This window comes from Eleutherodactylus coqui, chromosome 6 (genome assembly GCF_035609145.1).
Source record: "Eleutherodactylus coqui strain aEleCoq1 chromosome 6, aEleCoq1.hap1, whole genome shotgun sequence".
In the NCBI taxonomy this organism is placed as follows: domain Eukaryota; kingdom Metazoa; phylum Chordata; class Amphibia; order Anura; family Eleutherodactylidae; genus Eleutherodactylus; species Eleutherodactylus coqui.
Window position 1 is genome coordinate 104042367 of NC_089842.1, and position 13341 is coordinate 104055707.

The window sequence follows — 13341 nt, forward strand, 5'->3', positions numbered from 1 at the left end:
GGGACTGTTGGGGCATAGTGATGGTGGACTACCTTCCAAAGTGAGTAACACCTATTTAGTTGGATCAATAAAGATACTCTTCAGGTTAAATGCATAAATGCCTCACCAAAACAGACCACAACAAAACAAAAAATATTTAAGTGTAAAATATATATCTTTTTTAGTATACAGAATAAAAAACACCCATATTAACAGGAGGAGGCCGTATTCACACTCCACAGGGAACCATTAGGGTAAGTATAATGAAGTGCAAGTGCAGAGTATGCAAAGAATTGCATATACATTTGAATCAAAATAGCATAATAATCCAGTGGCATAGTAACCCAGTATAATAGGCAGCGTACAGACCCTTGTTGCATTCCGTATATGGTATTTTCTATACATATACCCTTTAGAATTATATCTGTTGTGTTGTTTTGGATACATTTGACACTGGCTCTTTATTAACTAAATTTGCCATGCTGATTAAGGATGATCTATATACTTACCCTGTATAATGGTTCTCTGTGGAATACGAATACAGCTTCCCCTTCTGTGTGGCTTTAATATAGCTGTATCCTGTCATGTTAACCCCTTTGTGACCAGGCTGTTTGCACCTTAATGACCAAGACAAATTTTGGAAATCTGACATGTGTCACTTTAACATGGAATAACTCGTAAAGGTTTTGCATATCCAAGTGATTCTGGTATTGTTTTTTTTGCCATATATTGTACTTCATTCAGTTGGCAAAATAGACCGGTAGAATTTGTGTATATGTATTAAAAACCCCAAAATTGGGAAAATTTTGAAAGAATTGTAATTTTTCACATTTTCAAGTGCAAGATGTCAAATATGTGCAAGCATACTGTACAAGTTTTTGTTGAGATATATATTTCCGTCTGTTTACTTTATTCTGGAAGCCAGCAAAGGTCCAAGGAGTCTCATCATGTTGGAGGACATCGTGGAGGCCTTGGGTGAGCAGTTTCATCCCCTCTCACGGATCCAAGCCTTTTAAAAAAAATTTTTTACATGATTGCCACTGAATAACGGCGATCGCTTGACTGGGGACTGCCACTGTGGCCCCCGATGACAGCTCCAGAGCAGGGAGCTGTCACCTTCCCCGACCCCAGGGCTTTATTCTACAGGACCAATGTGTTTTCACGTTCCTGTAGAAGAAAGCCCAGACATCCAGGACGTAAAAACACGTATCGGTGGTCACTAAGGGCTTAATATGGGTGTTTTTAATTCTATATACCAATAAAGATATATAGTTTAAATTTATATATTTTTTGTTTTGCTGAGTTCTCTTTTGATGAGGTAACTTCCAAAGGGGCCATCTGTGACGGGACCATACTAAACCCAACTGCTAAGGCAACTGCGTGAAGAGATCAAGCAGAAGTGGAAAGTGATCAGGAGGCATTCCACCAGGACAACATGCCCAGCCACAAAGCAGTCATTGCTTTGGCTGCCATTCATGAGTCTGGCTACGAAATTGTGCCGTGCCCACCCTACTGTCCTGATTTGGCATCCTCAGACTTTCATTTCCTCCCAAATCTAAAAAAATGCTGGAAGGCATGCATTTCAAGAAAGATGATGATGTCATTTGTGCTCTGGAGGAGGCTTTGCAATGCTTCGATAAAAACTTCTTGGAACACGGATGGGCCAACTATGTTGAGATATCAGTATGTTAAAAAATAAATAAAAAGGTAAAAATGAAAAAAATATTTCTCTCTTTCATAGTTAGGCTAAGAACGTTTGGGCCAACCCTCGTACTTATTTATTGTACACCGTAAATTAAAATGAAAAAAATGGAAATATGGCTCTTTAGCAATTTTAAATACAGATATTTAGTTTCATTCAGACTTGGAAAGGCCATGTAAATGGAATTCTAGAAATTAGTATCCCATTAACGCCGATCAAGTATTAGGCTTGGTCACAGCTAGTTTAGAAAGAAGCAAAGCACAAAAAACAGGCACATAAATCCTTACTCTGAAGCATGCAAGGCCGTTCTCTATGTGAGCAATTAGCCTCTAAAATCCCAGTTTTCAAAGTCCTTAGCTTCTTCCCAGGTCACATGGCATCTGCTAGTATACACACTACACTCGACATCAATCAAAGAATCCCCATGGACCGGCTGTATTATGCACTTCCACACAGACCCATTCAGTTCTGCGAAGAGGGAGGGGGGTTCTTTGTTATAAAATCAAAAGGAAAAAATGTCTTTAGTTTCCGGGTGCCATTTTGTCACTTGTTTCTCATTTCTCAAGATCTCATGGCAGCCCCTACTGCCTTTGGCTCAGCAGGAATCGATTTAGCTGCCACCTCTAAGGGCATCTCATCAGTCGGAACTCTAGTTCCAGAGGGGACAGAATACTAGGAGAAAGTCAACAGCGCTGGATAAGCCGCCTATAAATAAAGAAAAAAGGGGCAAGACCTGGCAGAGGCTAAAGAAATGAGTTTTGCAATTACACTCCAGTCAGAGATTCATAGGAATCAAAACTTAAAAGGAACGTGCTGTAGGCGATTACATGTTAGCTGGGATAAGGGCAAGTGTGAATAGCCCCACAGGTGAGTATGTAAATAGATGCTGCGAATAGGAATAGCACGAGGAGACGGAATGGGTTTTAATTTTTGGCTGGCAGGTCCGGAATAATTACGAGCCCGTTTATAAACCAGACTGGTTACTTAGGTTGTGGCAAAGTGATGAATGAATAGGAATAATACATGTTTTATATATTATAAATGCTATATGTGCTCTATACATAATCTACAAGTTATATCGGTAGTACCTGTGATCAGCCGTTATTGGCAGGAGATCCAAGAGCTCAGCGCTCCTTTGGCTGCAGGAATTAGGAAGCAGTGCTCTGTGTTCCATGGAGAACAATGAGACCTTCAGAAGTTTCGAAGAACACACAAAGTCACTCAGAGCTACATTTTCTCTTTGTAGAGGTTCTGTGAAGGCCACTAGAGGGGGTCCTGCTTAGGAACACACCCATATTACCGCATAGTTCTCTAAATGCCCCTGGACCATATGCACTACTAGGACATATGGACATTGATCTGTCTGAGAAAACATTTTTAAAACATTTTGCACACATTTGTAACCATCTGTTTTTATTGGTCTAATGTAGGTATTTAAAATAATAAATATAACCCAGCTTTGCAAGTAATCCTCATTACAGGATTATTCGCCTCGCAGCTGGTTATCCCCTTTCCACAGAATAGGGGATTACTTGCTAATCGGTCGGGGTCTAACCACTGAGACCCCCACTAATTCCGAGATCACAGCCACAACATGCCCCAAAGTGTGGTCAGCAGAGGACTTGCATGGCGTCTCCATTCCATTCATTTCAGTGAGACCATTAGAGATAGCCGAATGTTTGAGCACAGCTCTCTCCAGCTGTTCCATTGATGTGAACAGAATGGAGGCGTTCATGCACATCCTCCATTTCCAACACTTCGGGACATGTGAGGGGTGCAATCTTGGGATCGATGGGAGTTCCAGTAGTCACACCCCTACTGATCAATAAATTACCCCCTATCTTGTGGAAAGGGGATAACTTTCTGTGATGGGAATAACTCTTTAAATATCCTACCGTTTTATGTATAGAGAGCCTATGCAGTTATGTGTTTCTATGGGTACAGACTACAAACAAACCCTATGTAGTCTGATCCTGCAGTTATGTGTTTCTATGGGTACAGACTACAAACAAACCCTATGTAGTCTGATCCTGCAGTCATGCTCCTTTCTGTCTCTTGCTCTTTGCTATAAGACATTTGAAGGGTTAGTAAGAAATAGAGTGCAAATGGAAGAGAATAGGCTACAAAGGAGACACATACGGCAGGTCTGCACAGGAGCCGTAGACACAAAACAGTAGGACACTTTTAAATCAAGACTCTTTGCACAGGAGCTTTATTTCTTATTTCAGATGAATTTGTTACAGAGGTGGATATATCCTTTTGAATAGAGATAGAATAAAAAAAAAATCACAGACAAAAAGTTGCTTCTTCTATTAAATAAAGCAGCTAATATTGTTAAGAGAGCCAGAAATCTACTGTACGTCAACCTGGTAAATCTCTGTGGAGAGGAGAGTATAATTGGCGTCAGGAATTCTTCTAGATATGGTAGGCAACAATAGGAGTCGAGTGATTGAAAACTACTTGTGTGTAAAGTACAGAAAATGACATCAAACAAATCAGAACTCCTGGAATTAACTTCCCAGTTTATCTGGGCCGACACATGGGCCGCAGACAAATTGGAAGTATATTAACAAAACCATTACATGACAGCCACAGTAACTTTACATCACAAGGCCATCTATACAGAGGCCTCCACTTCTGGTTGGAATGGGTACAAACATTTCTGAACCCAGAAGCCGGCAAGTGGCATCTAGTAACAAGATCAAAGGTCACAAAAGGTGGCCGCTAACAAAAACGAAAGGTGATGAAGATTTTTATATGCTGTATACATTCTATGGCTTGAAAAAAGTAGGACTGAAAGCTCTATGGCTTGAAACAAGTGAGACTGAAGTAACAGAGCAGGTTTAGTACAGCAACTTCCAAACTTATCCTAGGACTAAAAGGTGACTTTTGGTTGCTGTAAAATTGTTGGACAACCTGAGGCCACTCTCACACATGCGTTCAAAAAACGTTGCATTCAAAATTGTGGCATTTTACTGCGATTTCGAGTGCCGTTTTTAAACAGGTCACATGGTTTGACAGCGTTTTATAATGCACCCCATGGTACGTTAAAAATTTTTTAAAACGCACTAAAATAGAACAGACAGCGCTCGAAAATCGAGTGCAGGTCTGTGATGCCCCACTGAAATCAATGGGAACATTGTACTGTGATAAGCGCTGCGTTCCAGACACTGCGCTAATTGTGGTAAAAACCGGTGTGAGCAGCATAAGTGCTTCACTGTACAGGAAACAATCACAAGAATTCCTGCTTGATCGGAAGGGAGAGCTGCACAACTTTTTGCTCCATAGGAATGAACAGCAAGCCTTCACCTTTTAGCCTTCCATCTACAGTATACACAAACCTCAGTTTTCTTGGTCTGGTTTTCTTAATGTTGTATCACCTGATGTATAGTGTTTATATGTAACGTGTATTTCTCTAAGTTCTTCATTTGTTAACTTGCCAAATTAAGGGGTCTGTGCGCTCTGAAACTTGCAAATATATTGTTTCTGGTCCTCCAATAAAGGTATCACCTCTATATTATTTTTGTGTTTTCGTACAAGAGCATTTAACATCTTCTATAGGAAAATATTGACTGTGTAGCATGATGGCGGTAACCAATAATTTTCTCTGTAGAGCTTTAACATTAAAGAGCATTAAGGTCTGATTTGCAGAGGATAATTTATACAAGAGTCCAGCAGGGAAATCTGTACCAATTCATGTGGTTTTTCCTGCTGTGTCAAAATAAAAAATCTTGAAAATTGCAGTTCTACATTTTGCTACAGATGCTGATGTACTCCATAGCAAAATCCACATTACTTGTACATTTTTTCATCTCCATTGAAGTAAATGGGAAAAATCTACAACAAGTCAGTTCTCTCCCCGTAACAGAAAACGACTACCCAAAATGTGTTTGGAAAATTTCCTTAACATTGTTCAATCTCATCCATTCTTACAGCAGCCTGCTCCAGATTTTATTGGAACAGATCCACAAGGAATACAGGCAGAATCTCTGGCACATTTGATTATAATCTTAAAATTGGGAACTGATTATCTAAATATACATTGTCAAGCAGAATGCTGAAGCCACTGATATGTATGCATAGGGGAAACAATATACTTTGTGCAAATCAAGAGCACAAGCAAAAATAAGACATTTTGCAAATGTATCTTACTAATGAAAAATGCATATTTCTTCACTTATCCGCCACTAATTCTAGTCTCCTCTGCCTCCTGCACTCAGCATTCACTATCAATTCACTGCTAAAATCTGTCTTAAGACACCAGATGCTTTACTGGCTCACAGAGGGATCTCATTATAGAGGTCTGTGGAGAATGAAGGTGAAAAAGGAGAGGAGAAAAGAACTGCAGAGAGAGAAACACCAACATGGTTGCTGCTGCTGGCACTAGTAAGTGTATTATCCCACCCGAGTCCTACGTTCACATCTACACTGCTCAGCACAGCTGTATAATGCCCTCCATGCTGCTGCTTCAGAGTGTGTGCTACAGAGAGATAGTAGTGTAGAATCTCCTCTACTCTACTATGTGTATGAGACACATTATAGCAGTTATATTCAACACCAGTCCTAGACCAAACAAAAACACAAATCAGAAATTCAGCCTACACAAGTGTAAAACGTTGGATGAATGCAAGATAGAAGTCATATAATGGCCGGAAATAACATTACAATCATTTGCATGAGCCAAATTCCCAGCCATATGTAACAAGTGCTATGTAGATTGTCACTCATTTTATTTTCTTTCACACGGTCCAAGAATCGGCTTATGCAATGAAGATCATTCATCCCCATAGGAGGGCTGCACACCTCCCTATTCACACGGTGAGATGTACAGCCGATGAGCAAGTATTTTTATGTTTGCTGAACCAGATAGATTAGCTGACGAATGAGCGTTCCCTCATTCAATGTCTGAATGTAGGTCCTTCTACATGGCCCAACTGACAGGCGAATGAGTGTCAGGGTGCATGCACATGGGTGGATTTGTATTGTGGAATCCAGAGTGGGCATCTGCCTCCGGATTCCGCAGCAAATACCATCCATAGCATGCTATGGAAAAGTGATTCTTCATGCACATGAGCAAAAACCACAACTGGTTTGAAAAAGTGGATGAAAAATTGCAACATGCTCCATGTTTGCGTGGATTCTGCGTGGACGGCTTCCATTAAAGTCAATGGATCCGCAGCCCTTCTGCAATTGACATTGTAGAAAGGTCGCGGAGTTTAAAAAAAAAAATCTGTACTGCACATGTCTGACGACTTGCTGCGTGGACAATCCGCAGAAAAGCGAAGAGAGAAAGAAAGAGGGTACACGTGGACGCCGCAGCTGCATGCGGAAATCGGCCCGCCCATGTTCATGTGGTCTTAAGAGGAATGCTCGGGCCCGATGAGCGGACCATGTAAAAGGCCCTTTTTTCCTCATGTACACACATGACAGCTTACTCTGAAAAGTCAGTTGAAATGACAAGTAGTCTTTAAATAAAGTATACAAAGTTGACTGAGCTGAATGATAAAATTCTGACTCCCAACCGTCCCCGCTAGGAGCTTACTGCATACGGGTCCATTATTTTATTACTTTTATTAATATTATTCTGTTTTCTACATTCTGTCTAGTAGCAGCAGATTTAAAGCAATTGATCAGAACTTCGTCTCTTGACTGTTCTAGAGACATTAACCAGTACAGAACGCTTTAAGGCTAGACGCACATGGCGCGGCATAAATACATCTGCAATGTGGTTGACAACAGCTTTCAGTCTGCAGCCGCTGCAGTTTTTAAATTGATTAGGTGGCCGCATAATTTGCAGGTAAAAAGCGGTTTTATCCAGAAAACTGTGGACCATTACAACCAGATGCAGAGTTTAAGGGGTTAAAAAAAATTTCCAGCAAAATCATAAAGACAATTTAAAAACTACAGTTGCCACTTGCTGGGGCGGTTATTGGTATCATCACTGCCACTCCAGATTCTTCTATCCTAGGTAATTAGGAACAGCCAAGTTTACCTGAATCTTTATAAAACTTTATATTGCAGCCGAACGCTTAAAAAACAAAACCCAAAGACAATTGTGGAACTTCTAGACTTTTTTTTTCCATCCCCTCCCCCAACCAAAAAAAATAAAAAAAATTGTAATAAAACTTATACAACTTGCCCCCCAAAAAAAGCCCCTTGTCAATCAGTTAGGGCTCTTGAAATGTGATGATGAAAATCGCTTGGGCTTTTAGGCAAAAAATAGGCTTGTCTCTAAGGGGTTAATATAACCATGCCATAAAACTCCGACTCCTTTGGAAATAGCCTCCGATACCTGCAGACAGTTTTTCTACTATGAAGGATCCCACAGTACCTTGTTGCTGACTCCACTTGGCAAGCAGAAGACATATTCCAGTTGAAAGACTATGGCAAATCCAGGGTCACTGACCATCTCAGCAAGGCGTATGCGGCTCCTTAATACCAGGGCTTGAGCGGAGGAGCTGACAAGAGAACAAATGTTATTTTATGTCTCATGCTAAAGTCCGCAGCTTTTATAGTGCAATGATTTACAGCCGCTTTTCTGTAGTATTCAGGTACTAGACAGCACTGCAGCTAATCTACTTATAGCAAAGCCCCAAGGGATTGCAAAGTGTTGTCTTGCATTTAAAGGTAAAAGTAGACATTTCTGTGCATTAAGGGGTTTTGAGTTTCTTTCCATTTTTATTTCCTTAAACAATATACTTTATTCTGATGCCTGAAGACAAAACGAATGGAAAGACAGATATTTATATCCCTCCAAGTACTCAAAGTGGTGGCATCTCTATCTCGAGGACCGATGTGTGCAGCCAATGGACGTCATGTAATTCTTCATCTCTCCCATTCATGGGGGGTGCAGCCAATAGAAAGGGATTGTTCAACGTGAATAACCCCTTTACAGTAAGAAAGATCTAGCTCTTGTCTCAAAATCACACAGACAAAGTGAGCTCTTACATATAACTGCCATTGCCATAATACATATATATCATTTATCATAGAAGTGCAGGGCTGGTCTGTCCCATAAGCAACGGCAGAGGTTCCTGTATATCAGAGGTTTGGGACTCTTAAAGTAATCCTCCAGTATCAGGACAAAATCTGTCCCAGAATCAGAGGGAAGGCATAATATTACCTAGCATTCATCTGTTCTGCTGCGGTGGTTCCCAAGACCACATTTCGGTCTTCCAAGATGCCACAGCACTTTTCTGACACATTGAGCATTTGTAGTGTGTCAGCAGGCTAAGACACTTCATGCTGATCTCTGATTGGCCAGTGCTGTTCACATGAGCATCAAGTAGTGAGAAGAGAGCTGTGGCCATCTTGGAAGACTAAAGAGGAGTCCCAGGAACTCTGCCAGGACAAATTTTGGCCCGAGGAATTGAGGGTCACGTTAATCTTTACTATGCTATGGGGCAATAAAGTTAACCTTTTAGATGTGCTATGGGGAAATAAAGTAACACTCTTACATACAGGTAGGTGTGGAAAAAAAATGTTCTTTTTTTCAAAAATGCAAGGTGTCTGTTTGGCTTCAAATTTATTCTGCAGCAGGACAACGGCCCCAAACATCCAACCAATGTCATTAACAACTATCTTCAGAGTAAAGAAGAACAAGGAGTCCTGGAAGTGATGATACGGCCCCACAGAGCCCTGATCCCAACATCATTTAGTCTGTCTGGGATTACATGAAGACACAGAAGGACTAGAGATCTGTGGTTAGTTTTCCAAGATGTTTGGAACAACCTGCCTGCCGAGTTCCTACAAAAACTGTGTGCAAGTGTATCTAGAGGAACTGATATTGTTGTCGAAGACAAAGGGTGGTCACACCGAATATTAATTTGACTCAAACAGCATTTAAACGCAAAGATGAGCGCTCAAAATTTGCTCCAAAGACAGTTTGAGTGACAGTTCTAAGAAATCATTTTGCATAGCTATTAATACCTATTAGTAGCTTATTGGCTTCATTTGCTTTCCCACAGAACAGCAGCTGAAAACAATGTTATCAGCGCTCCCGTGGAGAATCACAGCGTGCGGTCCCTGCTATCAGCTAGCCGGCCGAACTCTGGTTTTTATGCTGCACTAAAAATCATCGTTCAGCCAAAAAGCTAACAATGGTTGCATTTACACGCAACATTTATCACTCAAAAGACATTGTTTTCACGAATTTTGAGCAATAATTGTTGTGCGTAAATGGGTCTTAAGATTTCTCTTTTGTTCATCTACGTAGTTTTTTGGTCAATTAACAAAATGCAATTAACACTTCCATTTTTAATAGCATTCTAACTTTGCAGCACTTTTTCCACACCTATCTAACAGTTAGGCCTCCTTCCCACGAACGGATTTACGCCGCGTAAATTCGCGGCAAAAATCCGCTGCGTGGCCCCCTGCTATTAGGTTCTATTGAACCTAATAGCACAATGCTCACGATGCGTAATTCCACCGCGGAATTACGCACCGCGATTTCTCCCGTCCTCACCCGCAGCATGCTCTATTTGCTGCGGGTGAGGACGGGCTGTACGCGCTGACGGCTTCCATTGCAGTCAATGGAAGCCGTCTGTTCACGCTATCTCCCGCTGTAACCAGCGGGAGATAGCGTGAAAAAACGCTTCCCCACCTACCGCCGCAGCGTCATTTGACGCGGCCGGCGCGTCACGTGACACTGCCGGCCGCGTCACGTGACGCGGTGGGCGTGTCAAAGACGCGACGGCGGTGGGCGGGGAAGCGTTTTCACGCTATCTCCCGCAGGTAAGTATAGGGGCTCTGGGGGGCGCCGTGACGGGCTTCACTGCGTAATATTACGCGGCGGAGCCCGTCATGCTCGTGGGAAGGAGGCCTTATGCACAATACTGTATATGATCAATTTATAGACTGACATTATAAAAATGCCCTTATGGAGAACTCCAATCAAAAATTAATTTGATTCATACCTTTGGTTGTTGATGTGCTTCTTCAGACTTTTAGTGGATTGTGCTCTTATCATCCTCGCTTCTGGAACCACAACCACAACCTGTGGCTGCTGCACAAAGCCCCAGCCATTATGGACACCGATGTGCAGCCTGCGCTCTTGGATTATCACAGTGGACCCATCAGTTGAGTGACCCTGCAGAAACATTTACAGACAATAAAAGTATCAGACTTTCTGCTTCTTCCCCAGTTTTATTCTAATGATTGGGACCCCATTAGACACAATGAAGAGCTGCTGTGAGGATCGGCCTATATATTACAGGCAGAGATGAGCAAGCGTACTCGCTAAGGCAAATTACTCGAGTGAGTATTGCCATTTTCGAGTACATGCCCGCTCGTGCCAAACGATACGGGGGAAGGCTGAGGAAATGGGGGGGGGGGGACTCTCTCTTTCCCCCCGCTCACTCCCGCAACTCACTGCTCACCCCCGCCGGCCCCCAAATCTTTTGGCATGAGCAGACGTGTACTCAAAAATGGCAATACTCGCTCGAGTAATTTGCCTTAGCGAGTATGCTCGCTCATCTCTAATCACAGGTAAAACCTATTAATGGGAACCACATACTGCCTCATTTATGCTGCAACTTCACTCAGTTTATCACTGGTGGCCTAACTGTTATAAAGTGATTGCTGAGACCATACAACTCCTGTAGGCTATATGGGTCTTAAAAGTTTTACTGCCAAAGCTAAAGAGGACCCGACAACTCTTCTGACAGGTCTGATTTAGTAAATATTTGTATTCCCCTTTAAATAAAAAAACAAAAAAAACCACAAATTCTTTTCATAACGTTTTCAATAAATCAAAGGAAAGCAGGAGCATTTGCATAATATAAATGAAAAGAATCACTTTGCAGGACCATTCGTAGGAAAAAGGAACATAAACAAACATCAATAGAAATTTTTTCTTTACTTTGTCTTTTTTTATTATTCACTTAATTTCTACGCTTTTAGAAAGCCATAATACTTCTGCCTTGTCCTCTTAATCACGGGGCTGTAACGGAATAGACTTGACTCATGTTTCCTGGGGCATTTCACCATTCGGTCAGCATTGGTTACCGTAGCTGGGATGTTGAAGCCATAAATGGCATAATGCACTATCTTAAAGAAAGACTCTCTCCACGCCTCGCCCTTTACATGTTTGTGTATGGAGTTCTATCCTTGTAGAAGCTTGGTTTCTAAGTCATCGTCCTGTATGATTTTTTTCCACTGTGGAAAGAGTTTGTGTGTACTTAGTATGTTAAGTTTGTCTCTAATGACATTTTGTATTCTTGATAGCGAGGGTGTTGCCTGCGATGGCTTAACGAAGGTGTCAAAGTCAGTGACAGTGGCTTCCCTCACTAGATTGATTCACCTGCTTTTACAGAAGGAGAGGGCCTGCTTAATTTGTAAGAATTGTGAGGAGGGTAGATGAAATTTGTGTTGCAGTTCTATTTGGGTGAGCCATCTTCATTCTGTGTCGTACATGAAATGGGTGGCTAGATTCGGGCCATTTACGTACCATGTTTTGTAAACTTTGTCATCCTGTCCTCTGCAGAGATCGGGATGCCCCATCAGGGACATACTCTTGAACAAGAGGAAGGGGATGCCAAATGCCTTCCTCACTTCCCTCCATGTAATTATGGTGTCTCTTAGAAGCTGGGATCTCTTTATGTCTGCTGGTAGGTTGGAGTAGGCTGTATGTAGACAAGCAACTAGATTCCAGGGTACGGCTATGTTAGACTCGATTTCTCTGCGGGAGTATATGTCAGTCCTCTTTACCCAATCTACTATATGGTGTGTTAAGCAAGCTATGTTGTAGCTTCTTATATTTGGAAAGTTCATTCCTCCTTCCCGCTTATCCAAAATTAGCTTTTTGAGTGAGATGCGAGGTTTTTTCCATACCCAAATAAGTTTAGAGGAAACTGTTGGCATTGAGTATAATAGCTTTGAAAAAACTCATCATTTGTATAAGATGGAATCTTCACAGTAGGGTTAGTGGCAAGTGCTTCCATCTCCCCAATTCTATTTTTATTTTGTCAAATAATGGTGGACAGTTTAGCGTGTAGACGGAACTTGGCGTCTTTCCTATTTTGATGCCCAACTATGTGATAAAGAGTTTTGCTATGGCAGTTGGCCAACCTAGTGACGTCCATAGGGTGGGAGGACAGGGTGAACCTAGTTCTAGTATCTCGCTTTTAAGGGGGTTTATGTTATAGCCCGAGAATGTTCCATATTGGTAGAGATTTTAAATGCATTTCTGGGTTTCCAAAAATAATAAAATGTCATCTACAAACAGGGTAAGTTTTAGTTCATGAGGGCCAATATTTATTTCCTTTATATACATCCCAATCGATCAGTCTCTTAACTACTGGTTCTAGTGCCAGGCCAAATAATAGGGGTGACAACAGGCAGCCCTATCTTGTGCCCTTGTAATGTTTAAATTGGGTTAAATCGAAAAAAAACTGCCCTTGGTACATGGAAAAGTAGTGTGAAGAAGTTAGCGGTGACGTCACTCACTCGTTCAAACGAGAATCGGCTCGTCTAAAAAGACTATACGACACTACATGCCAGCACTGCTCTTGTGGACAACACTGGTAAATCACAGCAGGTGTAACCTTTTAGAGCAGGCTCATATTACGGAATTCCAATTTTCGCAATTTCATATTATGCGTGCATAATAAGCGATGAATGGAGTCAATGAAAGTACATTGATTTTCATTGACCCACTCACA

General features: G+C 41.5%; 1 protein-coding gene across 3 annotated transcripts in view; it reads right to left on the minus strand.

Moving 5' to 3' along the window:
- The window catches only part of NPHP4 (nephrocystin 4), a 288934-nt gene that overhangs the window by 166988 nt on the left and 108605 nt on the right, over positions 1-13341 (minus strand). For all 3 annotated transcript variants that reach the window (XM_066607298.1, XM_066607299.1, XM_066607300.1), the window contains 2 exons: positions 10597-10769; positions 8013-8139 (listed from right to left, as the gene is read on the minus strand). In XM_066607298.1, the coding sequence (XP_066463395.1) occupies positions 8013-8139; positions 10597-10769 (300 nt within the window). The remainder of the gene's footprint in view (positions 1-8012; positions 8140-10596; positions 10770-13341) is intronic.